General features: G+C 40.5%; 1 protein-coding gene, 1 long non-coding RNA gene and 1 pseudogene across 8 annotated transcripts in view; 1 reads left to right on the top strand and 2 right to left on the bottom strand.

Moving 5' to 3' along the window:
• Window positions 1–2,718: 2,718 nt before the first annotated feature.
• LOC114108472 (uncharacterized) overlaps window positions 2,719–27,357 on the bottom strand; it is a 68,972-nt gene continuing 44,333 nt past the window's right edge. Inside the window, exons 3-7 of the long non-coding RNA XR_003585483.3 lie at window positions 14,991–15,433; window positions 12,091–12,167; window positions 11,613–11,698; window positions 8,134–8,572; window positions 2,719–2,865 (exon numbers count right to left, since the gene is read on the bottom strand). This is a non-coding gene — a long non-coding RNA (uncharacterized lncRNA). The remainder of the gene's footprint in view (window positions 2,866–8,133; window positions 8,573–11,612; window positions 11,699–12,090; window positions 12,168–14,990; window positions 15,434–27,357) is intronic.
• Window positions 3,238–4,192, bottom strand: LOC114108462 (dolichyl-diphosphooligosaccharide--protein glycosyltransferase subunit TMEM258 pseudogene; annotated as a pseudogene).
• Shld1 (shieldin complex subunit 1) overlaps window positions 8,204–27,357 on the top strand; it is a 91,275-nt gene continuing 72,121 nt past the window's right edge. For 3 of the 7 annotated variants that reach the window (XM_027956059.3, XM_071608769.1, XM_071608768.1), the window contains exons 1-3: window positions 8,204–8,292; window positions 10,745–10,897; window positions 18,205–18,386. In XM_027956059.3, the coding sequence (XP_027811860.1) occupies window positions 18,206–18,386 (181 nt within the window). In that variant the 5' untranslated portion in view covers window positions 8,204–8,292; window positions 10,745–10,897; window position 18,205. Of the gene's footprint in view, window positions 8,293–10,744; window positions 10,898–13,826; window positions 13,863–15,808; window positions 15,921–18,204; window positions 18,387–22,950; window positions 23,453–27,357 lie in introns of those variants that run through there. The other 4 variants (XM_027956086.3, XM_071608766.1, XM_071608767.1 and 1 more) reach the window with 4 other exon arrangements.

The following is a 27,357-nucleotide window of genomic DNA, read 5'->3' as shown; positions in this document are numbered from 1 at the left end:
TTAGGGGGGGGTAGTGTGGGTTGAACCCTGGGTTGCTTAACTACTGAGCCACATCCCCAACCTCTTTTTAAATATTTCATTAGAGACAGGGTCCTGCTGAGTTGCTAAGTTGCTGACACTGACTTTGAATGATCTTCTTGCTTCTCCTGGGATTACAGGTATGCGCCGGACTTCAAACTTCACCCTTTTCAAAAAACAAAATTACAATAATTTAGTTCACTGTTTTAGTCAGCTTTTTCGCTGCTGTGATTAAAAGACCCAACCAGAACAACGGAAGAGGAGGAAAAGTTTATTTGAGGGTCACGGTTTCAGAGGTCTTAGTCCATAGAAGGCCAGCTCCATTCCTCGGGGCTCGAAGTAAGGCAGAACATAGTGGCAGAAGAGTGTGACAGAGGGAAACAGCTCATGTGATGATCAGAAAGCAGAGAGAGGGACTCTACTCACCAAATACAAATATATACCTAATAGCCACGCCCCCCAATGCCTACCTCCTCCAGCCACACCCTACACTTCAGTTACCACTCAGTTAATCCCTATCTGAGGATGAATTCACTGATTGTGGTAAGACTCTCACAACCCAACCATTTCTCCTCTGAGCCTTCTTGCATTGTCTCACATGTGAGCCTTTGGGGGACACCTCACATCCAAACTATAACAGTTCAGAGATCTTAATTGGCTTTTTTTTCAATTATAGAATTGGGCAACAATATGTTCCATAAAATAGAATAAGTATTCCAATGAGCCAAGCAGAGGAGGTTGATTTTATTGACAAAAAAGAGCTGAAGAAAAATAGAAACAGAGAGCAAAAAGCAGATTGGTTGTTTAAAAAAAAAACTTTTTTTTTCTTTACTGCAATGTCAGGGATTGAACCCAGGGCCTCACAAATGCTAGGTCAGTGCTCAACTCTGGTTTACTTTTCTTGTAGGAAGGGAGATAGAGCAATAGGAAAATAACTGATGGGTTGACATCAGGTTACTTTTTTGGTGTAAGGATTAAAGCAGAGGCAACTTCATTATCTTGACAACTGAAACTGGTCCACTGGGGAAATTTAGCTCTGTCTCTCTAATCCTGATTTCTTGGAAGGCCAGATGAGTGGCTTAGTTATAGCTTAATGATGGGAACTTAAACATGAGTTGACTCCATTTAAATTTTTAGCCTTGTCTGTTAGGGCTTAATAAAGGAGCTTAGTCCAAAATAATGGTCTCCTGTAATTTTTATTAACACTCTCTTGAGAGGTTGGCTCTGCCTTTTGGAACTCCAGAAACATTTGGCTGGCTGTGCTCCTGAGAAATTCATTGATTTCTGCTAGAAACTGCAAGAACTTATTGATAATGAGTATTTATAAGAGATGCTATCAGTAGACAGTAGGTCATTGCTTCTCTCAGAGAAAAGAGAGTAGCAAGAGCAGTGCCTTTGATGACTTAGGAAGACTATGCTTCATGCGCAGGTCTCTACCTTCAAGTACTTGGTGAGATAGTTTTTATTACCTCCATTTTATAGAACAGGAAGGAACATCTGAAGCCATGGGAGCTGCCCACTCCAAGTACCACTGAGGTTAGCACTTTGCCTCTCTCCCGAGTCTATATGGCCATCCACAACAAAGGAGGGAGCCAATTTAAGATAATAAGCCCATGGGAAGGAAGAGCTGTCTTGGTGTTTATTTTCTACATCAATCAGCATGGGGCATGTAAGATTCATAATTACACATTTCTCCTCATTTATCCTTTTATTAGTGATTTTCCCCTCTGTTGGCTTTTAAGCAAGCCACTTTAGAAATGAGACAATCTGACATTGGGGGTTGTATAGCACACACGAGTGATGCTTCTAAAACTCACAGAGAGCTGGGCTTGGTTGTGAATGCCTGTAATCCCAGCAGCTCAGGAGGCTGAGGCAGGAGGATCACAAGTTCAAGACCAAGCTCAGCAACTGGTTGAAGACCAAAGCAGCTTAGTCAGACCCTGTCTTAAAATAAAAAATAAAAAGGGCTGGAGATGTGGTTCACTGGTTAAAGCACCTCTGGGTTCAATCCCTAGTACCGTCCCCATCCCACGAAAATCCTCACAAAGAAGGGGTTGGGGATTTAACCAGTGACAGAGTGCTTGTCTAGCATGTGCAAGACCCTGGATTTGGTCCTCAGGCCTGAAAACATACACACACACACACACACACACACACACAGAATTTGGGTCACAGATATTCAGAACAGGGTTATATGATATATCTTTTTTTTTTTTCCCTGAAGTATTAGGAACCCAGATCCTTGTGCATGGAAAAAAATGCTTCTACCCACTGAGGTACATCACCAGACCTACTGTATCTATTTTAATAATATTTTTAAAAATTCATGAGTTCAGTATGCTCTGACTCAATTGTTCTTCAATTAAAACTTACTTTTATTTTAGTCTTTGGTACTGGGGATTGAACCACCACTGAGCCACATTTTCAATCTTTTTAAAAATTTTTCCTTTTGAGACAGGGTCTCTCTAAGTTGCTGAAAGTTTTGCCAATTTCTGGGGCTGGCCTTGAATTTACCATCCTCCTCTCTCAGCCTCCCAAGTCTCTGGGATTACAGGTTTGTGCCATCACACCTGACTCAAACTTACTTTTAAATTATTTGCTAAAGCTATCAACTTCAGGTTCTTGCAGGTGCCTGAAATCTGTGAATTTCTCACTGTATCAACTTTCCATCACAGTGACAAAATACATGAGATAATCAGCTTATAAGGAGGAAAGGTTTATTTTGGATCATGGGTTTCAGAGGTTTCAGTCCATGGTTGCTTGGCCCTGTTGCTTTTGGGTCTGTGGTGGTACTGTATATCATGGCAGAAGCACATGGCAGAAAAGTTCTGTTAACCTCATAGTAGCCTAGGAAACAAAGAGAGAAGAAGGGTCAGAGTTCCAATGTCTCTTTCAAGGGCACACCCACCCAATGACCTAACTTCCTTCCACTAAGCCCCACCTCCTAAAAATTACATATATATATATATACATATATATATATTTGTCACACATCTGTCTTTATTGTGAGCAGCAGATGGGACACTTCTAGCAATTGTTAAAACATTGATCTACATGGGGCTGGGGTTGTGGCTCAGCGGTAGAGCGCTTGCCTAGCATGCGTGAGGTACTGGGTTCCATCCCCGGCACCACTTAAAAGTAAAAACAAATAAAATAAAGGTATTGTGGCCATCTACAACTAAAGAAATATTTGAAAAAATTAATTTACAAAAACAGGGATTTAGGTGAAGCTACCTGGTGGGTACCTTGGAGAGTTCATATATAGATGCTGACCCAGAGCAGAAAGAAGAGAACTCCATTGCCCTTGAAGGTTGAGGCCATCAAGGAGATGAGGAGCTCTTTGTAGCTATCCCACGTGTACTTGGTGGAGGTAATACCATAAATGAGGAGCCAGGTGGTAAAGAACATGCCAATAGCCAGTAGCACCATGGTCAGATGAGGGGGAAGAGAGTGTTACTGCTGGTTATCGGTGACAAGTCCTGCTTCCTCAAATATGTTGAAGTCTGAACATTAGAGAAGCACGCCGAGGCAAGCATATAAAGCAGGGTTTATTTAAAAAGGGGTAACATAGACTTCTCCCGGGAGGGAGAAGGGGGCCGTAGCTGGTATCCTGGTATCCCAAGAAGCGAGGTGTTCTGCCCTTTTTCTATGTCCTAGGCTTCCTTTGTTCTCCTGCCCTCTTCTCTTTATCTTTCTCCCTCCCGCATAAGTGACTAGGCCCAGGAATGCTCAGTGGGGTGTCCAAAAGGTGGGAAACAGGTGGGCTGAAGGGGGAAGGGCAGGATGGTGCAGCCCAGGACACATTAACAAACTTACAGCTCCCTGTAGGGAGCTGGGACAGGTTACCTTGGCAACAGGTTGGAGCAGGGAGAGATTCTTGATAGAGTGAAGGAAGGGATCTGAAGGAATTAATACATGAGACAATCAGCTTATAAGGAGGAAAGGTTTATTTTGGATCATGGGTTTCAGAGGCACAGTCTCCAACTTATAGGACTCACTCAAAATTGGCCTCCTTGATCTGACCTGACTTGATTTACCTATCTATATTGACTGCCTTTCTAATTCTGGCTTCAAGAGCTGGGTTGACTGGGCTGGTATATCTGCTCATGGTTCCATTTTGCACACAGTAAGCCACTGCTTTGGCCCCACCCCCACCCAAGCCATCACTTCCCATTGAAATCAAATTCTTTATCATCTGAGCTTCTGGGGAACATTCAGGATCTAAACTGTAGCAGTAAATATCATTCTTTTTGGATAATAGAATCATTACAGTTTATATCTCTCATCTAGTTTGGCTATTTATGAGTTCTGTCACAAGTTATTATAATCTCTGTGCCTCAGTTTCTTCATCTGTGCAACAATATAACAATAGTAGCATATCACAGCATTGTTATGAAGATTAAATAAGGAAATTCACATAATTAGTGCCCTTAGTACAGTTTAGAGCACTCTACCAAGATTAGCTATCATTAGCATTATTATAATTGTTTTGAATTACAAAAGTAACATAGGCTTATAGAAAAATACTCTAGCAAAATAAATATAGAACTTTTAAAGTTTTTTAAATTTTTTGGTACCGGGGATTGAACTTAGAGGCACTCAACAACTGAGTCACATCCCCAGCCCTATTTTGTATTTTATTTAGAGACAGGGTCTCACTGAGTTGCTTGCTTAGCACCTTATCCTTGCTGAGGCTGACCTCGAACTTGCAATCCTCCTGTCTCAGCCTCCTGAACCACTGTGATTATAAGCATATACCAACACTGGAAAGCATTTATTGTTCCCTTTTTGCAGATGAGAAAATCAAGGCTCAGAGACAGGTTAAATGGCCTTAGTCATACAATTGGTTGGTAGGAGAGCAGAACTCAACCACTTGAATCCATATTGAGTCCACTTCTGACTCCACATTCAGGGCATTTGCTGCTTTGCTGTTGAGTGTAGACAGTTGAGGGTGGCTCTGGACTGGATCAGACATGTCTGCCCCTAATATCGTGAAATGTTGTGCTCTTTATTAAATGCTTGAATACTTGAGCTGCCAGGAAAGTCTTCTTCCTAGTACCATGGAATGTCCATCAAGTAGGATTTTAAAAGTCTTTACTATTTGCCTAGCATTGTGTTAGTATTGATTTTAGTTTTTACTGTCGAAGCTTTTTGTTCTTTGTAAATATACAAGAAGTTACTGACTGAAACATTATCCAAGTGCTGGGAATTTCTTGGGAAATAAAACCCACACTTCCTTGTAGACCTTTAAGTCTAGCTGGGGAAGTTCACAGTCTAGCTGACAGCTAGCCTGTTCTTTCCTTTCCTGCCCACTGCCTCGGCCTTTCTTTCTTTCTTTCCTTCTTTCTTTTTTGGTACTATGCATTGAACTCAAGGGCATTCTATCACTGAGTTATTTCCCTGGTTCTTCATTTTTTATTTTTTAATTTGGGACCGGATCTCAAAGTTAAGTTGATGAGAGCCTGGCCTCAAAATTGCAATCCTTTCCCCTCCATGTCTCCAGTAGCTGTGATTTCAGGCTTGTGCCACTGCACCCATCCATATTTTTCTTTTGATTGTCAGTTTATTAATTATGGCAGTAGAGTACTGCATGATTGAACAAGTAATAAAATATCTTGAGGCTTATTAATTTTTCAACCCTTGAACTTTTTTTTAAGTATTTGTTTTTTAGTTGTAGTTGAACATAATAAATTTATTTTATCTTTTTATTTTTATGTGGTGCTGAGGATGGAACCCAGGGCCTCACACATGCTAGGGGAGCACTCTACTGCTGAGCCACAACCCAAGTCCCTAACCCTCAAACTTTTGCTGTTTCCTTTCTCATTTCTTAAAGTCAAGTTCTCAAGTAAAAGAGCAATTAGATAGATCGAGGTTCATCATGACAAAGAGTGACAAGATAATTGCAAGTAACCTTACCCTATTTTGAAAAAGCTATTTTGGTTTTTCAACTAAAATGACTTCTTTATGCTGAAAAGAGATTTGTTTGAAGTAGCTGGCTTAGCTGATGGCAGAAAATCAACCGTGAAATATAAAGAGCTTCATAAAATTGTGACATAACTCACTTTTACAACCTTTATATAATCAATGACAAAAGAGCAGGGAATCCAAAATGATTTATAATTTACATTTGGAATGCAACAAACTCGATTTTGCTCTCTCTGCAGAGTTAAGATTTTGTTTCCATAATTACTTCAATTAGTTTTCATTTTTTGTGTACTGAAATCAGTGAGAGAGGATGGTCAGAGGTGTGCTATATGGCAAGGAAAGTCACTCTAGACTAAGAAACATGTTCCCAGAAGCTCATCGGAAAGACAAGCCCCATTATGGAAAAACCACCAGAGAATACCTGAGAGTTCAGTTAGACACAGTTTTTTCCCTCCAGCACAGGTGACAATGGCAAAAAGGCTTCAAGGTTTGTTTCACTGTTAACAAGGTTATGAACAAATCATGTCTTTGAGAGTTCTGGGAAGGTATAATGGTTGAGTAGGGTGTGTATGGAAAATGCCTGGGTGAGATCTATTCATTCATCCACGCAACTGCAATTTCTGAGCAGTTATATGTGAGTCATTGAGCTGGGATTTGGAGTACAAGATAGACCTGATCTTTGCCCCTGAGACAGGTACAGTTTGGCAGGGAAAGTGGAAAGGGCAAAGGAATATAGAATAATCAGGATAAGTAGAGCAACATGGACAACTAACTCCTGTTTGACAAATCAGAGAAAGTTCCAGGAGGCAGAATTTTCTAAAGTTGAGATGTATGAAAAAGACCAAAGAAGAGAGGAATGTTTCTAAGGGAGGAAAGTTGTATGAGAGAAAGATAAGAGAGGGCAAACATGGAGTTTTTAACCAGAAAACAACAACAAAATCCCCCAAACCCAGTCATTGTATAGGTGGAGGGTTGGGAGATAGTGATGGGAATATCTCCTGTGTATCTTCATGGCAGCTGGCATGTGGTTGGCCAAACCCCAGCCAGGGTTGTTTAAAAATATTCATCTTAAATTCAGGACTCCTAATTTGTGGGGTCTTATCCCAATTGTAGACATCTCTGGGAGGCTATGAGTATTTAGGACTAGCTCAAGAAGATACTAAAATAGAAAAATTGCTGTCACTCTTGTTAAAGTTTATGTAAGGCCTTTAATTTGGACTGGACTCTGTAGTGGGCCCCAGCAGGCCAAACTAAATCAGAACGGTATCACCTGTGCTAAGTGCCACATAAACCAACTTGAAAACTTGGAAGTCAATTTTCCCTAAACTGGAAGTTCTAGTCAGACTGTCAGGGTAATAAGGAAGTCTTCTGTTTTGTTTTGGTACTGGGGATTGAACCCAGGAACGCTTTGTCACTGAGCTATAGCCCCAGCTCATAAAGATATATAAAATTATTTATTTATTTATTGAGACATGGTCTCACTAAGTTGCTTAGGGCCTCCCTAGTTGCTGAAGCTGGCTTTGAACTTTTGATGTTCCTGCTTCAGCCTCTCCAGCTACTGGGGTTACTTGTGTGTACCACCTCTCCGGGCTGTCTTGTTTTAGCCCAAAGATAAAAGTAACTCTGAACCCGACAATTCGCAATTTTTTGTTCTTTCTGCTTTCTTCAGTCCTTTTCTGTTTGTAAAGCCAACCTCCTCTGCTTAGCTCTTCAGAACACTGATTAGACTTTGTTGTCATTTTGTCTTTTACAGTCCCTTTTCTGATCTCTTTTGATATGGTCCTACAATTCTGGCAGTTGTGTCCAGCTGTCTGCATGAATTAATGTATTAAAATATTTTCCTACTCTTTATTTAACTTCTAGTTTAAAATTTCTTTTAATAGTAAGAATTTAACTCTTTTTTTTGGGGGGGGGGGGCGGTGCGTGGGTACCGGGATTGAACTCAGGGGCACTCAAACACTGAGGCACATCCCCAGCCTTATTCTGTATTTTATTTGGAGAGAGAGTTTCACTGAGTTGCTTAGCGCATTGCTGTTGCTGAGGCTGCCGATCCTCCTATCTCTGCCTCTGGAGCTGAGGAATTTAACTTTTTAAAGACTTTAAATATTTTTTCCGTTCCCCTGGTATCTACCAAGCATACTTAAAAATAAGCGTCCTCTCCAAATCACCAAAGTGCTGTGATCTGCTTACCTCGGAAAATGCCCTCAGTTAAGATGGCCGCGCTCCCTTCTATTGCCCTCGCCTGCCCATAGCAAGGATGGTTCCAGTAACCTCCTTTCACGCCTCGGTTTTCCCGTAACAAAGATGGTGCCGCCACTTCCGGATCCGGGCTCTGGCTGTGGAGGGGCGGTGAGTGCAACCGGGGCCCCGCTGATTTCTTTTGCGCCACTTTTCTTCATCAAATTTGTTGCGCTTTGGGAAGGGCGCAGGAAAGGGGCCCAGCAGCCTCAGCCACTTGTTCGAGCATTCCAATTTCACAATTGGAAAGCTGTGACGATTTCCGTAGGCCATTACCATTTCTTCCCCGCCCTCTCGCTCCTCTGCCTCAAGGCTAGGCACTCTGTGGCTGCCTGGGCTTTGGGAGTTCCCGAAATGTACAGGCCTCCGGGATGGATGATTTTCGGTTCTTCTGATTTAAAAAAAAAAAAAGGTTTTCTTAAGAAATTTCACATACTGTAAAATTTGCTCACTTACAGTGTAAGATTAATTGGGTTTTGTGCGTTTACAGCCTTTTGCAGCCATTATTACAAGCTACTTTTAGAATAGTTTCATCACTCCAAAAACTCTGTATCCGCAGGACTATAGTGCATTTCTGCACCCAGTAGCATCATTCTTCATTTACCATTAACCCCCAGAGCTAGGCAATTACTGGTGTACTTTATACTTTTCTAATTAATATAAGTGGAATCATATATGTGAGTACGTATGTTTTCAAAGCTTGTCCGTGTAGCTTGTATCAAAACTAAATTTCTTTATTGCTCAACAATATTCCATTGTATGCATATATCATTTTTTCTGTTAATCATTTGATGGATGTCTGGGTAACATTTTGGGGCCATAATGAAGTTGCTATAACATCTGTGAAAAGTTCTTATGTGGATATATGTTTTTCTCTGGAGCACATACCTAGGCATTCGCCAGATCAAAGTGTAAATCTATGTTTAACCTCTTGAGGAACTGCTAACCTGTTTTTCACATTGTGTCATCTATTGCCCATAAATGTATGGTTTCACTCTTGATCTTGCAGTTCTGTTCCATTGATCTGTATGTCTGTCCTTCTGCTAGTACTACACACCCTTGACTAATATATATTTTTAGTAAGTTTCGAAATCAGAAAATATGAGTCTTCCAACTTTGTTTTTCCTTTTCAAGATTGTTTTGGCTATTCTGAATTCCTTGCATTTTCATATGAATTTTGGAACAATTTTGTCAATGTTTGCAAAATAGCCAGCTGGAATATTGATAGAAGTTGTGCTGATTTTTAGGTCAGTTGGGTAATATTAAAATATTAAGTCTTTTGATCTTTAAATATTAAGTGTTCTGGTCCATGAACATGGTATGTCTTTCCCTTTCTTCAATTATTTAATTTCTTTCAACATTTAAAATATAGGTTTTAATGTATGTGCCTTACACTTATTTAATATGTTTCTATTTTTTCTTTTTATACTAATTTAATATGTTTTTATTTTTTCTTTTCATACTATTATAAGTGGAAATGTGCTCTTTTCAGATGTTTATTGCTAATGTATATAAATGCAAATGATTTTTCTATATTGATCTTGTATCCTGTAACTTTATTTAATTCTAGTTTTTTTAAAAAGCAGATTCCTTAGGGTTTTCTATACATAAGATTATGTCTTTTACTGATAAGAGTTTTGCTGCTCACTTTGCAATCTGAATGCCTTATATTTTATTTTTTTTGTTTGATTGTCCAGGTTTAAGCTTCTAGTTCTCTGTTGAATAGAAATGATGAGAGCAGACACCCATATCATGTTCTTGCTCTTAGAGGGACACAATTTAGTCTTTTACCATAAAGTAGTATGTTAGCTATGTGTTTTCAAGAACATCATTTATAAGGCTGAGGGGGTTCCCTTCTATGCCTAGTTTTTTGAGGGCTTTGATAAGGAAAGGGTGTTTGACTTTGTTGAAAGTTTGTGTGTGTGTGTGTGTGTGTGTGTGTGTGTGTGTTGGTTTTATACCTTATTCTTCGAATATAGTGTATTACATTGATTTTCAGATATGAAAACAATTTTGAGTTTCTAGGATTCCACTTAGTTGTGGAATAAATAAATAAATAATCCTTTCTATTTTTCTTTTCTTTTGAGGTGGTGATTATTAAATCCAGGGCCTTGTGCCTGCTAAGTACAACTCAACCACTGAATTATACCCCCAGCCCCCGGAGTGTAATCCTTTTTATATTTTGCTAGATTTGGTTTGCTAGTATTCTATGGAGAATTTTTGTGCTGTTGTTCATAATATCAGTTGGTAGTTTTCTTTTTTTTTTTTAATTTTTATTTTTTATTAGTTGCTCGAGACAATACAATGATCTTGACATATCATACATTTGATTCAAATGGCATATGAATTCTCATTGGTAGTTTTCTTATGGTGTCTTTTTTTCTACTTTTGATGTCAGTGTAATTCTGAATGCATAGAGCCCTTGACTATATCATTGTAATCCCAGCTACTTGGGATGCTGAGGTAGGAGAATCTCCATTTCTAGGCCAGTCTGGGCAACTCAGCAAAACTCTTTTTTTTTTTAGAGAGAGAGAGAGAGAGAATTTTAATGTTTATTTTTTAGTTTTCAGCGGACACAACATCTTTGTATGTGGTGCTGAGGATCGAACCCGGGCTGCACGCATGCCAGGAGAGCGCGCTACCGCTTGAGCCACATCCCCAGCCCTCAGCAAAACTCTTGACTCAAAAAATGAAGAAGGCTGGGTGTCTCTCAGTGGTAAAGGACCCTGGGTTCAAACCCCAATATTAAGGGGGAGGGGAAGAGAAAATATTCCCTCTTTTGGTCTTATTTATTTATTTATTCATTCAGTACTTGGAATTGAACCCAGGGGCACTATACAACTGTGCTATATCCCCATCCCTAATCTTTTTCTTGAAACAGGGTCTCCCTAAGTTGCCTAGGCTGGCCCTTGAATTTATGATCCTGCTGCCTAGGCTCCCAAGTTGCTGGAATTACAGTCCTGTGGCACTATTCCTGGCTCTCTTCCAGTTTTTAGAAGCATAATACAGGAGAGGAAGATGCACTCCTGATGGAAGGAGGGCAAGTGTAGGGGGAAGAAGCAGGATGTATGGGAGAACCTGAAGGAAAGCCATTATGCCTGAAGCAGGGAAGGAGAGGGGGACCGACATGCAAGGAGGATTGTGCTAGAGAGAAATTTACTCATGGTCATTACTGTCCCAGAGGAGGAAAGGAAAGGAGAGAGCTTTGGAGAATAGGAACAGGCAACAAGGTGGGAGAACAACCAAGAGAGAGACTTTGAACTTGCCATTCTCCTGCCTCAGCTTCCTGAGTTGCTGGTATTACAGATGTGTGCTACCACATCCAACAACAACTTTATCCACCATGCGGCCTGCGCAATGGTTTCATTAATGAGGTTCTTGGCATAAAGTTAGCTAGAAGAGATCGAAATAAAACACACAGACTCAGTTACCTTATTTCTATTGCCAGGTCCGAGACGGCTCCCCTCTCTGGCTCCAACCTCTAACCTCCCAGCAGGGCAGCAAGGATTACTCAGGGCTAGCAGGAGAGAGAGAGAGTGAACACGCCAGGGAGTAGCCTTTTATTGGGGAACAAGAAATTCAGGGGATAATTCCATCCAATGAAGGTTGAGGGGGGACTGCACTCCAAGGTCAGGGTCAGTGATTGGGCCCCCGGGGTCAGTGGTCAGTCACACCCCCACACGGACGGGTTCTCTCATCAGGAAAGGGCCGGGAAAATTCCGACACAGCTAGAAGCCTCAGACCCTTAACGGGAGCCGCCCAGTCACGTGTCAGGATGGCTTCCCACAACTTTATATATATATATATATACACACACACACACACACACACACACATACACACATATACACACACATACATACATACACACACATACATACATACACACACACACACACACTTTTATACCTTAACTATGCCTGGAGGCATAGTTCAGAGGTAGAGTGCTTGCCTAGCTGTGTGAGACTCTGGGTTCACTTTCAGCACTACAAAAGAAAAATAAAATTTTCAAGGAATTCCCAAACAACATTTTCCAAATTTGCTAATTGTCTACATTTGCTCTATTTACTTTATCTTTCTCCCTCCCTTCCCCCATATATGATAATAACAATAAAGTATTATTATTATCACACATAATATAGTCGCATTTGTTAACTTTCTTTCCCCATATGTATCTATATTTATATATGTATCTATCTATATATGTATCTATCAGTATATATATATATGTATATATCTTTCTATCTATATATGTATATGTAGGTATATAACTATATAACTATATATATATATATATATATATATAGAGAGAGAGAGAGAGAGAGAGAAGATTAACAAATATGACCATATTATCTATGATAATAATACTTTAAATGAGCAAACTGAGGAAAAGTTGCCACAGGTGACACAGTTAAATAGTGACAAAGAGGGCTTGAGCCTGACTCTTAAACTCCAGGGATGTTTAGGATCTTTCAGTTTGTGTTTCATTCAGCTAAGAGTGAGCATTTGAAAATTCAAATTTGTGGGCTGGAGATGTGGCTCAAGCGGTAGCGCGCTTGCCTGGCATGTGTGTGGCCCAGGTTTGATCCTCAGCACCACACAAACAAAGATGTTGTGTCTGCCAAAAATTAAAAAAAAAAAAAAATAATAATAAAAATTCTCTCTCTCTCTCTCTCAAAAATAAATAAAATTAAATTAAATTAAATTTAAAAAAAAGAAAATTCAAATTGATCATATTACATGCCAGCTCAAATTCCATTATTTTAAGATTCAGTGAAAATATCTATTAAAATAAGATGGATTAATGAATGAATAGAGTTGAAAAGATGGGTAGTTATGAAATAAATTATAATAAAATATGAGGGAATTTAGGTGGTTGCTTTGTGGTGGTTGTTCATTGTATAATTCTTTCTACTTTGTGTGCATGTGTGTTCCTGGGGATTGAAATACTCAGGGTCTTGTTGCTAAGCAAATACTCTACCACTGAGTCATATCCCCATCCCTTCCCACTATTCTTTAAGTTTGAAAATTTTCATGCAAAATATTAGGAGTGGCCGGATGAGGTGGCATAGGCTGTAATCCTAGTGGCTCAGAAAGCTGAAACAGGAGGATCATGAGTTCAAGACAGCTTCAGCAATTTAGGGAGACCCTAAGCAATTTAGCTTAGGACCTGTCTCAAAATGATAAAAAGGGCTAGGGATGTGATTCAGCGGTTAAGTGCCCCTGGGTTCAATTCCCAGTACCAACACCAACACCAACAACAAAATAATGGTGGGGATGTAGCTCAGTGGAAGGCATCCTTGGGTTCCCCAGTACCTAAAAATATTGGGAGGGAAGTGACTTAATTGAAAAAAAATGTAAGTCAAGTTAAAACACTTCTTGTATGTGGACCTTATGGACTTGTGTTTGTAGGTTGTAAGAATCTATAAAGTAATAGAATAGTGGCTGCTTTCTTCTGGTAAATAGGCTTTTATGTAATTAGGGACTTCTTATGCCCAACTCCGGGACAAAGTAGACTTCTAGTATTGAAAAATAATATTTATTTAGATTGTGTAATTAGGGAAGTTTTTTTTTAAATATATTTTATTTAGAGACAGGGTCTCACTGAGTTGCCTAGGGCCTCACTAAGTTGCTGAGGCTGGCTTTGAACTCAAGATCCTCCTGCCTTGCTGGGATTACAGGTGGGTGCCACTGTGCCTGGTGGGAAGTTTTAAGAGTGAAAGATAAGTATTCCTGCTGGGAGAAGTTGAACCATATCAAAAGATTTGGGTGAGAAAGGGCTGAGCTGGGGATTAGCTCAATGGTAGAACATTTGCCTAGCATGTGCAAGGCCCTGGATTTGATACCCAGCCCTGGGGGGAAAAAGTTTTGGTCCAAGGATAATCATTGTATCCTTCTTGTTATCAGGCTGTTTCAGACTACAGGAAGGGGCTCATCTGTCTCACTGCTTGCTTTTTCCTGTACATATACACTGCTTCCCAAACAATATATTTAGAAGAAGAAGATGCACAGATACTTTTTTTGCATTTAAAAGTATTTACCTTTCAGCAGAATTTTCCTCCTCTTTTGGGGGGCCAGTGCCAGTTTGTTTTTATTTGGCTTTTTCGGCGGTGGGGGGTGGGTACCAAGGATTGAATCAGAGGCACTTAATCACTGAGCCACATCCCCAGCCCTATTTTGTGTTTTATTTAGAGACTGGGTCTCACTGAGCAGCTTAGTGCTTCACTGTTGCTGAGGCTAGATCTGAATTTGCGATCCTCCTGTCTCAGCCTCCCTGAACTGCTGGGATTACAAGTGGTTATATTATATATATTATATGCCACTGTGCTTGGCTATATTTGGCTTTTAATGTAAGCGTTTCTAAAAGCAAAGAATAGATATCACTGTGCTAATTGTTGCAGAAAGGATTCCTTTTCTTTCTCTTTACTTTTTGGCTCAGGGGTGCTTTACCACCAAGCTACTTTTATTTTTACTTTGAGATAGGGTCTTGCTAAATTGGGAAGGATTTTGCTAAATTGCTGAGGCTGACCTTGAACTTGCTGTCCTCCTGCCTCAGCCCATCCCCTCCCCCCAGAGTCACTGGGATTGTAGGCATGTGCCACTATGCCTGGCTGATTCCTTTTATTTCATCACACTCTCAGTTGATGGTTTACTCAAGGCAACTTTTTTTTAAAAACTTTTGGTTATATTTTTGTCATTTTTTAATTAAATTATTCTAATTTGTTATACACGATGGCAGAATGCAATTCATTTCATATTACACATATAGAGCACAATTTTTCAAGTCACTGATTGTATACTCAAGGCACCTTTGAAAGCAGGCAGGATATGCCAGTATCATTCAGTGACCTGTTTGTGCCTTTCTGGAAGTCTACAGAGCAGAGTGTTAGGAGGAGAAGCGGGAGCCAAAGGTGCCTGCCGCAGAGGTGTTTGCTGAAACTTCAGAGTTGGTTGACTAATACAGCACGTGTGAATAGACAGGACGTTCTGGCTTCTTTGGGAACCTTGATCATTCCACTGGGTTCAGGAGAAATCAGCTGATATGTTGGCTCCCTCTCTGAGTGAAGGCATGTCCACAACAGCACATGACTGGGTGACCGGGTGTCCGCAAACAAGAAGGATCTCCCCAGGTTTCAGTGTTGATTTGTTTCTGTATGCTTCCTGTCTTTGCTGTCATGTGGAGTTTAGGCTACAGCATTGGGGCTGTACCTGCAAGCAGTGCTCATCCTAGTGTAGCTGTTTCTAAGTCTGGCTGTAAATGAGAGTAATAATAGGATTACTTGCCTTGTAGATTTATTGCAGGTGAAGCTCTTAGGACTATGGCTGGAATTTAACAAGCACTCAGTAAATGTCAAGTACTCTTATTATGCTGCTCACTGTTGGGGCTGCCCTGAACAGGAGCTAAGCACCTCTTTAAGTCTGGAGTAAAGGGGTACATGCAATGCATGTGGGTTTGCCCCTGCTCCGCACGACAGTTGCAGCTCTGGAGTGGGCGTTACCCAGTGAGATGGGCGTGGCCTTCCAAGATGTCAGTCAATCTGCTGACCTAAAGACATCCCAAAGCTAGACTCAACCCTCAGAAACCTGACCCCGTGCCTTATTTGGGGTGGAACTTTCTTAAGTGTCTTCCCCTCAATAAAAGAGCTCAGAACCTGCTCCTCCCTTTTTTTTTCCTTGCCTGTCTTGCCCCTCTTGTGGGTGCTGTGGCTGAGGAACTATCATTGAACCCAAAGAAAAAGGTATTTTGTTTGTCTGTGTGATTATTTCGTGCCAGCCCAGTTCACCTGGAGTCACCCTGACTGATTTAGTCACGTGTCACGGCAGCTCACATTATTCTGAAATTGCTTCTTTTGTTCAAACATGTCTTTGAGATCTTTTAAGTACTGATTAAAAGCCCTGCCCCATGTCCCGTGTTGGGGACTGAACTCAGGCCTCATGCTAGGTGAATGTTCTGCCCTAGAGCTACTTCCCCAGGCCCTGATTATCATTTTTAATAGCAGTGTAATATTCCTCAATTGGACCACTGCATCCTCCCAGCCTGAACCTAATTCAGTTGATAATAAAACCAGCCACTGAAATTGTCTCTCCTCATTAACTCAGTTTCTCTTTAACCTCTCTGTTCATTCAGTTATTAAGTTCTATTCTATGATTGATTTTTTTTTTTTTCCGTACCAGGGATTGAACCCTGAGGTGCTTAACTACTAAGCCACATCAAGTTGCTTAAGGCCCCACTAAATTGCTGAGGCTTGCTTTGAACTTGTGATCCTCCTGCCTCAGCCTCCCAAGCTGCTGAGATTACAGGCTTCAATCACCATGCCTGGCTTAAATGTATTCTTAATCTCCCTCCTGTTCTTGACCTATAGGGCTCTGACCTGGTTCACATGGTTTTCTTCTCACCTGGACTGTATGGGTGAATGATTTCCTATTACAAGACTGCCTGCTACCATAATTAAGCAGGCTTAAATCTCAATCCATCTGCTGTCCAGCTACCAAACATGAATATTATGACTACATAAATTCTCTGCATGATTCAAGATAGCTGGTAGCATTCATGACACCTGGTACTGGACATAATAAAATTATTGATGATAGCAGCTTATGGGGCAGAGAGTAGCAAAGGTCCAGGATCTGCCCAGGCCTGTAGTTACTTCATAGAGAGGTAGACTGGGATGGATACACTGCAGAGAGCCCTCTAGTAAGAATCCAGTGCCCCACAAGTAAACATAGACTAGGAGTGGTATGGAACACAAGAAATGCTAAATACTGAATCCAACAATTCACCTTCAAAGCCTCAAGAGCTCAGAAAGTTTTTGTATTCCAGGTTGCTGGCTGACAGCAGCAAGGCCTTACCTCAATACCAGGAGGAGGGCTCCTTGACAATTCAGCTGAGACAACAGTGTTTGTCCCTACCCACTCGGTGCATGATCAATACTTATCTCTCCCTTGAAACTCCCAATACCCCATGTCACATGTGGTTGTCCAAACTGGTTCTTTTTGAGTTCATGCTTGCTTCTGATCACAGCCATAGCCTGGACTGCCCCATGGTGGTGATAAGTTCTTCCAGAAAGACTATGGCCCCCTTCTGGGCCTGCTCTGCCTTGACTCACTATGTTAACATAATAAGTCTCTGTGTTTGGATCACCCCAAACTATGAGCTCCTTGAGAGAAGTGTCTGTTAAATTCACCTTTTGTATCCTCCATGCTTGGCACCAAGCCTGATATGCTAACTAACTGACTGACTGCATGTTTGAATAAGCCACAGGGGAGCATGCAAATTGCCTTCATGGCATTGCACTTAATTTGTAATATATCCTTCTGGACTTTTTGCCCCTAGCTTTACATCTCTTTATCACACACACACACACACACACACACACACACACACAATATTTTGTTTTATAAAATTCAGATCAAACTTTAAAACCTTTCCATATTTACTATATTATGAACATTTCTCCTCATCAAAGAATTCTTTTTAAAAAAATTTTAAGGTACTAGGGATTGAACCCAGGGGTGCTTTACCAGTGAGCTATATCTCTAGCCCTTTTATATTTTATTTTGAGACAGGGTCTTACTAAGTTGCTTAGGGCCTGGCTAATTTTCTGGGGCTGGCTTTGAACTTGTGATCCTTCTGTTTCAGCTGTTCAAGCTGCTGGAATTATAGGCATGCCTCACTGCACCCAACTATCAAATATTCTTGTGGCCCTTGAATCAGTCCTATATAGTATTTCAGTGATGAAGTGGTTTGTGATTGAACCTTTCCCATTTTCAAATATATAGCCTGTTTTCCAGCTGAAATGATTCATGGTGTCTTTTAGCTGAGAGTGTTTCTTTTCCATGATGACAAAAACATGGTAAACAAATGGTGGGTCTGAAGCAAAAACAAGGAAGACCATTAATAACAGGCAAAAAGAGATTATTCTGGTTTTACTGTTTTTGACTTTAAGATTCTTCAAGCAATAGCTCTAATGAAGGCTTCTGCTATTAGTGCCTTTTGTGTTGAATTGTTATTTTTTTCCCTAGGATGATGGCAGCCCAGGAAGCCAGTCCAGGCAGCCAGTCAGGAGAGAGTTGTGCTTTGGACTTACCATCAGCAAGCGACATAAGAGACTATGTGCTGCAGAGACCCAGCCAGGAGGCCAACAGCGAGGCTCTTAGTTCTGTGGAATGCCATTCTTTTCCTTGCTCTTCTGATGTGGATCCAGGTAATAAAAACAGTTTAAAACAAACTAACATAAAAACAATTTAGCAGATACACTGGTGTGTGATTGTTTCTCCTTCTTCCAGTAGCAGATCTTAGAGAAATATTTATTGTCCTACGTAGAAAAACATCATAACCCAAGCAAAGCTGTAGGGAGAGACTTCAAAGGACAGCCTCCCCGATGTAACAATAAGGAGTTGGTGTTTCCTGGAATTCTTTTTAATCTTGGGTCCCTTTCTGATCTCCATCCAAATGCACTCAGAGACAAACACTTAGTTCAAGAGGGAGAGAGTAGAATTTTTTTTTTTTTTTTTAAATGTGTTACCTTTAGTAATACAAACTATTATTCCTATAGTGAAGCGTACTCTGGACTTAATCTTTTTTTGTGTATGTATGGTGCTGGGGATCGAACCCAGGGCCTCGTGAATAAAAACTAGGCAAGTTGTTACCACTGAGATACACCCCCAGCTACTCTTGATTTTTTAAAAAATATGTATTTATTTTATTGTTTTGTTGTTTTGTCTGCTGCATATGGGTGCTCATACTATGTTGTTTTTGTTTGACAGTGGAGTGTATTTTGAGCTACACTGTATTTGAATAACAACTTTTCTATAAGTTTCCCTGATTCTGACTGAATTGTCAAAAAGTCTATTTTAAGCTTAACGATAATTCCCTGATGTAGCTAGTGACCATCTCTAGTTGAAAGCTCATCTTTTACCCATTCATTATCCAACCCTGAAGGTCTGCAGACCTGTCAAGTTCAGCTTTGCTGCCTACTGCTATGTGACTTGGGGTATTTTTCTTGATTCCTCTGAGTTCACAGTCCTCTATAAAATGGTAATCAGAATGCTCAAGGAATAAGGTTTGACTCAAGGAATAATGTAAAGTACTTATCCTGGTGTCTGCTGCATATGGGTGCTCATACTACGTTGTTTTTGTTATTGCTGTTATTAAGAAATCAAAATATATTATTTTTAATTAATTAGTTATTTCTAGTACTGGAGATTAAACCCAGGGGTGCTCTACCACTGGGCAACTTCCCTAGTTCTTTTTGTTTTTTGAGACAGGGTCTCACTAAATTGCTAAGGCTGGCCTCAAACTTGCAATTCTCCTGCTTCAACTCACAAACTGCCTGAATTACAGGCATGTTCCATTGCACCTGGCTAAAATATCTATTTTTAAAGAGAATTCATTGGATATGAAGAAAATGTATGGCTTTTGTGATGAATTCATTGATGACAGTCACAAGGCTATGTGTATTATTAGCTTTCTATTGCCATAGAACAAATACCTGAGTTAATCAATGATAAAGAGAAAAGGGTTATTTTAACTCATGGTTTTAGAGAGTTTAAAGGTTCCAGTTCACGATTGGGTGCACCTATTGCTTTTAAGCCTCTAGTGAGTGGTTGGGGAGCATAGTATATCAGGATGGGAGTATGTGACAGGGCAGAACTGCTCACCTCATAACCAGATAGTGAAAGAGAGAGAACAAGGAAGAGGCTGGGGTCCTACTGTCCTCAGGGCATGCCCTCTATGACCTAAAGACCTCTTACTACGCCTGACTTCCTAAGGTTTCCGCCATCTCCCTGCAGCACCAAGCTGGGACCAAGCCTTTATTTACCACACGGGCCTTTGAGGGCTATTTAAGATCCAAACTATAGCACATGTGCTTGTCATTGTCTTGAAATATTCTATGAAAAGAATTTTAAACTCCCTTGTGGTTCTATTCTGATATAGAGTAATAAGGATCAGTAAGCTTCCTATTTAATTTAATTCCTGATCAAGAATTAGCTTCATCTTATTTCCTTTAACCTTCTCTCTTCCTCCTCCTGTACTACTGTTTCTACTTTAAACCTCTAAAACTGATTTTATTAATCATCTCTGATAACAGTTTTTCCTACAAGTTAATGGATGTAATTGAACAGAACTTTAGAAATGTTGGCCTATTGAAATACTTCAGGGCAATGATTCTATTCCATATAAAGTACTGCATAACCTTTATGCTTAGCCTCCATAAAGTACCAGGTTTTATGGTTTGGTGATGAGGTGTCCCCCAAAACTCCCGTTAATGCAGGAATGAGGTGACATGATCAGATTAGGAGAGCTATAACCTAATCTGTTTCATTTTAGCTTGAACAGACTGGGTAGTAATGTAGGCAGGTGGGGTGTGGCCAGAGGAGGTGGGTCACTGGGGTTGGGCCTTGGAAGGGTGCATCTTCCTTGTGGCCCTTTCTTTCCCTCTCTTTGTGTCATGAGCTGAGCAGTTTTCCTTTGCTGGCTCTTCCCCCATGAGGTGCTGTCTCACCTTGGGCCCACAGCAATGGAGTCATCTGAATATGGGCTAAGATTTCTTGAAATCCTAAGCCCCAAACACACTTTTCCTCTTCCAAGTTGTTCATGTTGGGTGTTTTGGTCACAGCATTGCAAAATCTGATAACAACATCTCCCATCTTTTAAAAAATACCCATCCTTGACCCTAAATCTCTCTCTAGTTATAGTCTTGTTTCTTTGTTCTCTGTAGACTCTCAAAAGATCTTATCTATGCCTGCAGTCTCCAATTCCTCTCCTCCCAATTCCTTCCTAAACCCTCCAGCCTGGCTTTTATCCTAAGTCTTCTACAGAAATAGCTCTTGTCAGGGTCACCATTGATCTCCACATTTTAAAATTCTTTGGTTACATTTTAGGCCTTATCCTTTCAATACATTAGTAGGGCTTATACAGTTGACTTTTTCCTTCTTTGAGTTTTTTCTTCTTGTCTCCTGGTTTTCTTAATACTTTTCTGGTTGTTTCCAGTCTCCTTTGCCAATTTCTTCTTTCTTATCTCTCCAGCATTTAATGATGGAAAACCCAAGGCTGAGACCTCAGAGCGCTCCTCTTGTTAGCATCACTCACTCCCTGAGGGATCTTATCCAGGCTGGGGTCCTTAGATGCCCTTGGTACCTTGCTCCATTCTGAATTCCTGTCTCCAGCTTAGACATTTAGACCATCTGCAAACTTGATGTCTTCATCTTGTTCTACTTAGACTCATTAAATCTGACATATCCTAAACCAAATTAATAATTCATCTGCCTCCTTCCCAACCCCTTCTGAACACACATACATATTCACCTGCTCAGAAAAGGATTTTCATCCTTCTTTAAACTTAGCCATAAAACCTAGGAGTTAACATAACTTCTACTTCTTTTTTTCCTCTTAAACCTCACATCCTATTCTATTCTACCATTAAAATAAATCTAGAATCTAAACAGACTTTGCCCTCTCCACTTTTTTAAAAAAAATTTTATTTATTTATTCTAATTAGATATATATGACAGCAGAATGCATTTTGTTCATTGTATACAATTGCAGCACAACTTTTCATTTCTCTGGTTGTACATGAAGTAGCGTCACACCATATGTGCAGTCATACATGTACCTAGGGTAATGATGTCCGTCTCATTCCACCATCTTTCCTGCTGCTATGCCTCTCCCCCAACTTTGCCCAATCACAGTTCCTTGAACTTGTGATCCTCTTGCCTCAGCCTTCTTACCTGCTAAAATTATAGACTTGTGCTACCATACCCAGCACAAGCTCTTCTTTATATATATATATATATATATATATATATATATATATATATATATATATATGTGTGTGTGTGTGTGTGTGTGTGTGTATGTCAGATCATGTTAGTCCTCAATACAAAGCCCCTGTGGCTTCTCATTTAATTCAGAGGAAAAGCATCTTAGATCACCTTTCCCCACCACTGACCCTCCTTCCTGGTTTTATTCTTTTCTATAGCACTTACTACCATAGCACCCTATATATTTGATTATTAACTTATTTGTTTGTCTCTTCCCATTAGGATATAAATTCCAGAATAGCAGATACTCAATAAATACTTATATGAGGAATAAACAAGAAAATTTTAACTGCTATTATTATGTCAGTAAGGGATAGGCCTAGGTGGATGCAGTGGTACACGCCTATAATCCCAGCAACTTGCAAGGGTGAGAAAAGAGGATCACAAGTTCGAGGCCAGCCTGAGCAATTTAATGAGGCCCTAAGCAATTTATCAAGACTGTGGTTCAAAACAAAAAGGGCTGGGGATGTCACTTAGTGGTAGAGCACCCCTGGGTTCAATCCCCAGTACCACCAAAAAAAAAAAAAAAGAGAGAGAGAGACAGAGACAGGTATACAGATTTAGTGCTGAAGTTGTTCACAGCAAAAAGTTTCCATTCTTTTCAACCCCTTTACATAGTTTAGGGCTGGTGTGGATAACTTAGGGAAGTTTCATGTAGAATGAAAGAGAATCATATGCAGCACTGAATTACATGAAGCCTGACTTAGTCCCCTAGTATGATCTGTGTTAGAAGAGGAGGTTATCGGGCTGGGGATGTGGCTCAAGCAGTAGCGTGCTTGCCTGGCATGTGTGCGGCCCGGGTTTGATCCTCAGCACCACATACCAACAAAGATATTGCGTCCGCCAAAAAACTAAAAACTAAATAAAATTCTCTCTCTCTCTCTCTCAAAAAAAAAAAAAAAAAAAAAAAGAAGAGGAGGTTATCAGGTTTTCTCTACCTCCTAGAAGTCAAGACATGTGGTTGCAGTAGATATGAAACAGAACTGTGAGCCATTTTAACATGGACAGAGTGAGTCATGAAGCATGCTGCCATAGTATAAACTCTATACCGCTTTGTCAACATAGAAAATTTATCTAATGTATGCTCCTCAAATAGGTGAGTCACTCTGCCTACGTCCTTCGGAGTCCTGGTTCTTACTTTCCTTCTCCCTGCTTGGGCCTTCTCCCCAGCTCTAGGTGGCCAGTGCCTTCATGTGTCTCTTATTAAAGTTTCTCAATAAAGTTAGAAACTTATTCAGAATAGAATACAAAGGACTGACTATGGCTTCAAGTGCTAGCTTTTCCAGGCATGTGTTTATTGATGAGTATCTAACCTTAACCTAAAAGAATGGTTAGATTTCAGGAATCAAGAGTCAGGTAGAAGACATATTTGCAGAGAATGGCCTTTCTGGTGTCTTCAAAAGGCCTTCTATATTTTCTACCCCACATATTCTCACTCTTCTCTCTCTGCCCATCCTCCAACTTGATCTTTCAAGGTGGGATCATTCTTGAGTAGCTGGGATTACAGGGGTACACCACTATGTCTGATCTAGGTAGGATCATTCTACTTCACTGATCATCCAAGCAGAGGTGGTCTCTATTCTGTACAGCATATTTAATATAGTTTTTTTTTGGTACTGGGTATTGAACCCAGGGTATTTTACCACTGAGCTACATCTCCAGACCTATTTATTTGTACCAGGGATTGAACCCAGGAGTGCTTAACCACTGAGCCTCCTATCCAACCATTTTTAAATTTTTGTTGTTGTTGTTGTTAATTTAGAGACAGGGTCTCACTAAGTTGCTTAGGGCCTCACTAAGTTGATGAGACTGGCTTTGAACTTGTGATCCTCCTGCCTCAGCAAGGAAGATTCTATATATAATAATTTTCTCTGCATTCTAGACACTGGATGTTTTAGAGATCATTAACAATTATCACTTTCAGTTATCGAGAACCTACTACCTCTAAGTAGTAAGTAGAGTTTTGTATTTCCAACTCAGTGCTACATATTTGATAAACCCAAGGGCACTCAACCTCTGAGCCACATCCCAGCCCATTTTTATTTTTTGTCGAGACAGGGTCTTGCTAAGTTGCTTAGGGCCTCACTAAGTTGCCAAGGCTGGCTTTGAACTTGGTGAGCCTCCTGCCTCAGTTTCCCCAGGTGCTGGGATGTCAGGTGTGTGCCACTGCGCCCTACACCTTTTTTTTTTTAATTTTTAGTTTTTGGTGGACACAACATCTTTATTTTATTTTTATGTAGTGCTGAGAATCGAACCCAGCACCCCGTGCATGCTAGGCGAGCACGTTACCGCTTGAGCCACCTCCCCAGCCCATCCCTGCATCCTTTTAAAATTCTTATTATAGTCCTACTAAGTGGGAATCATCCACCTTTTGTAAATGAGAAAACAGGCTTGGAGACGCTAGGAAGCTTGTCCAGTGTCATTAAGTAGTTGACAGAGGTGGGTGAATGCAGAGGCAGTATTTTTACTTTTTGGTACTGGGATTGAACACAGGGTTGCTTTACCACTGAGCTACATTCCAACCCTCTTTATTTTTTATTTTGAGACAGGGTCTCACAGAGTTGCTAAGGATCTCACTAAGTTGTTGAGGCTGTCTCAATGAGCCTCCTGAGTCTCTGGGATTACAGATGTGTGCTATGGTGCCTGTCTGAGGCAGAGTTTTAAATTACATTTTTGTTGGGAAAAAAATTACATCTCTAACTTTGGGGATGACCAAAGGGATGGTACAACTAAGATAAGGAACTGCTGAAAATTTTAGGCAAGTTTTATTAGCTTGAAAGAGCAAATAACTCATTTGGGATTAGGAGGAATTAGTTAAGTTTTTGATGTATTTTATTCAGACTTCATACTTAAAAACAATTTTGATTTTGTTGTACATTCTGCCATTCTCTATTAGTTTTGTGTATTATGCCATTTGTTACTCATAGGTGTGATTACTAGGTGTGTTAAAAAAAAGAAAAAACGGACTAGCTCACTCAGCTTTCTCAGAACTAAGTAAAGACGGCATTTTTCAGTCATGATGGGAGCCAGACATTAGAATCAAATGGAAGACCAGCCACCCCGTTTATTTAATAATATCATCTCTAATAATAATTTATCCTAAGCAGAAATACATATGCTCAGGTTTATCTACCCCAAGGGGAACTTTGTGTACATAGCATGGGGACATTAATTTTTGTCCTAGAGCTTCTGTCTACAAAGTTAGTACTGTCTTAAAGACTGTCTGCAAAGGTCATCACTGGAAAGGAAAGGTCACCACTGTTAATATGACCATTACCAAGCAATGAACTTGAGATGGACAACCCTGAACTATATGAGAGTGGCCACTGTCCCAATAGCCCAGCCTGATTTACTTAGATCTGACAATTTGCCATCTCTAGTTTCTCAAAATTGCATAAGGGCCTGGGTTTTTCATTTGCCATTTGCACTCACAGTCTACTTTCTCTCCCATCACTGCATGTTCATTGGTAGTCGTAATTACGTGTTCTCTCCCCTGCAGCTCCTCAACAGACTTTTGCCAACATTTTAACCTTGCTCTGACAACTCTGACTCTTGTCTGCTCAGAGGCATGCCGACCTTTATTTACATTGATCTCCGGTGGTGTTCTGATGGCTACTGTTCTATCTCAGATTCTTAACACATTCAGGTTCCCAGGCCAATCTGATATTCTTGGTTTATTTGTTTGCTGTTATGTGTTGTTAGGAAATTAATCATTCAGGGATTGGTGAATACCAAAGCTTACAGTTGGATAGTTATTCATAGTAACTCTGCATTCGTCTGTACCCACCCTGGTACTCACTCAGTGAGGCATACTCTTGGCTACATTTGTGTTGCCTGTGCTTGGCTCTAAATAGAGTTGACTGTCTCAAGAATTGGCAGAGTATGACAGATAGCTTACAGTGGAATGGGGGTGGGTCTAAGAGTGAACCTAGTGTGTGACTCTCCTAGCTACTAGGTGAAATATGGGCCAGGAATCCACTATTAAAATTCATCCAGGTCATCCCAGTTGTCAGAATCTCCAGTCACAAACCAGACACACAGTTGGCATAGAGTGAGGTGGTCAGGTGAAGTAGCCTACTGACCATAGTGTATAGCCCTGCAACAGGTAAGCTATCAAGAGAGCACTCAGAAACCCAGGCAGGTGGCAGATAGTATGCAGGTGGATTATCAGTGGGTAGTAGGGGCCTACTTTCAGGGTTGGAGTCAGTGTCACAGTTTCTAATCTCTGGAGGGTAGTAGGCAAGAGAAGAGTAGCCTCAGCTTTATGAGGCAGCAGGGACACTGCAAAAGCTTGGTTACAGTAATGTGGACCCAGGCTTAAGCCTCACTTCGGTAAAGAATTTCCTGTTTCATCTCTAGCTGTGGCATTCCTCTACCTTGCTTTTCTCAGCCATGCTTTGTGAAGGGGCTGCCTGCACTTTTTAAATTTTTGGTGCTAGAGATTGAACCCAGGGTCTTGTGCATGCTAAGCATGTGCTGTTCCCCTGAGCTACACTCCCAGTTCTACTCCTTTCTGCTTCTTCATCTTATGATTGCTCCTCTTTCCCGGGCACATGCCCTCCACCCCATCTACCCACTGGACTGCTCTTAGGAGCCAAATTTAATGGACATTTCCCTGTCCTTATCTTATGTGTCCAACTACCATGTCACTGTTCATGCCCTGGAGGAGGCTATTAGTGGTAAGAAACATGAGTCTTAAGAGCACTTTCCAAGAAACTAATGGGTTGATAAGAATCCCAGGCTATTAGTCAGAAAAACCTCAAAAGTCTTGATCATTTCACTCTGGTATGCAAAGGCGTAAGGCTGGGCTGTGAGATGTCTTAGTAAACATATATCCTTCTGAAGTTATGAGGCAGCCACTTCTCATGAAGCACTGGTGGAGGAAATGACTTTTCACTGGAGCCAGGCACGGGATTATGAAACTCCTCCCAGCTGCCCTTCTTGGTGAGATAAGGCAGAAGACCCACTGTTGCCAAAAAAAAAAAAAAAAAAGTCTTCCTAAGATACTGCTTCCATTGCATTCCTTGTTTAAATTACTTTGAGATGTGTGTACTGCTTCTTAACTGCCAGTTCCAATCAAAATTTCTCTGCCTCATTTTCAGGACTCTTTATAATCTGGTGTCTAGGTATTTATTAAAAATATTTAACTGATGATATAACAGTTTTGCAGTATTTTAGCAACTGGCAGGTTTGTGTAGGTGCATGTAAGCTGCATATGGGCCCCTGGAGGTATCTAACTTCTAACTAACACAGGCCCAATACTCTTGCTTTATAGCTGAGCCAAATTTCATTGTCTTTGTTCCTCTCCTTGGAATGTGCCCTCTTTTCCCTGATCAACTCTAATCTACTCCA

Source organism: Marmota flaviventris, chromosome 2 (genome assembly GCF_047511675.1).
Source record: "Marmota flaviventris isolate mMarFla1 chromosome 2, mMarFla1.hap1, whole genome shotgun sequence".
NCBI classification, from domain to species: domain Eukaryota; kingdom Metazoa; phylum Chordata; class Mammalia; order Rodentia; family Sciuridae; genus Marmota; species Marmota flaviventris.
The sequence above is the reverse complement of the archived record's forward strand: the minus strand, read 5'-3'. Positions and strand labels throughout refer to the sequence as shown.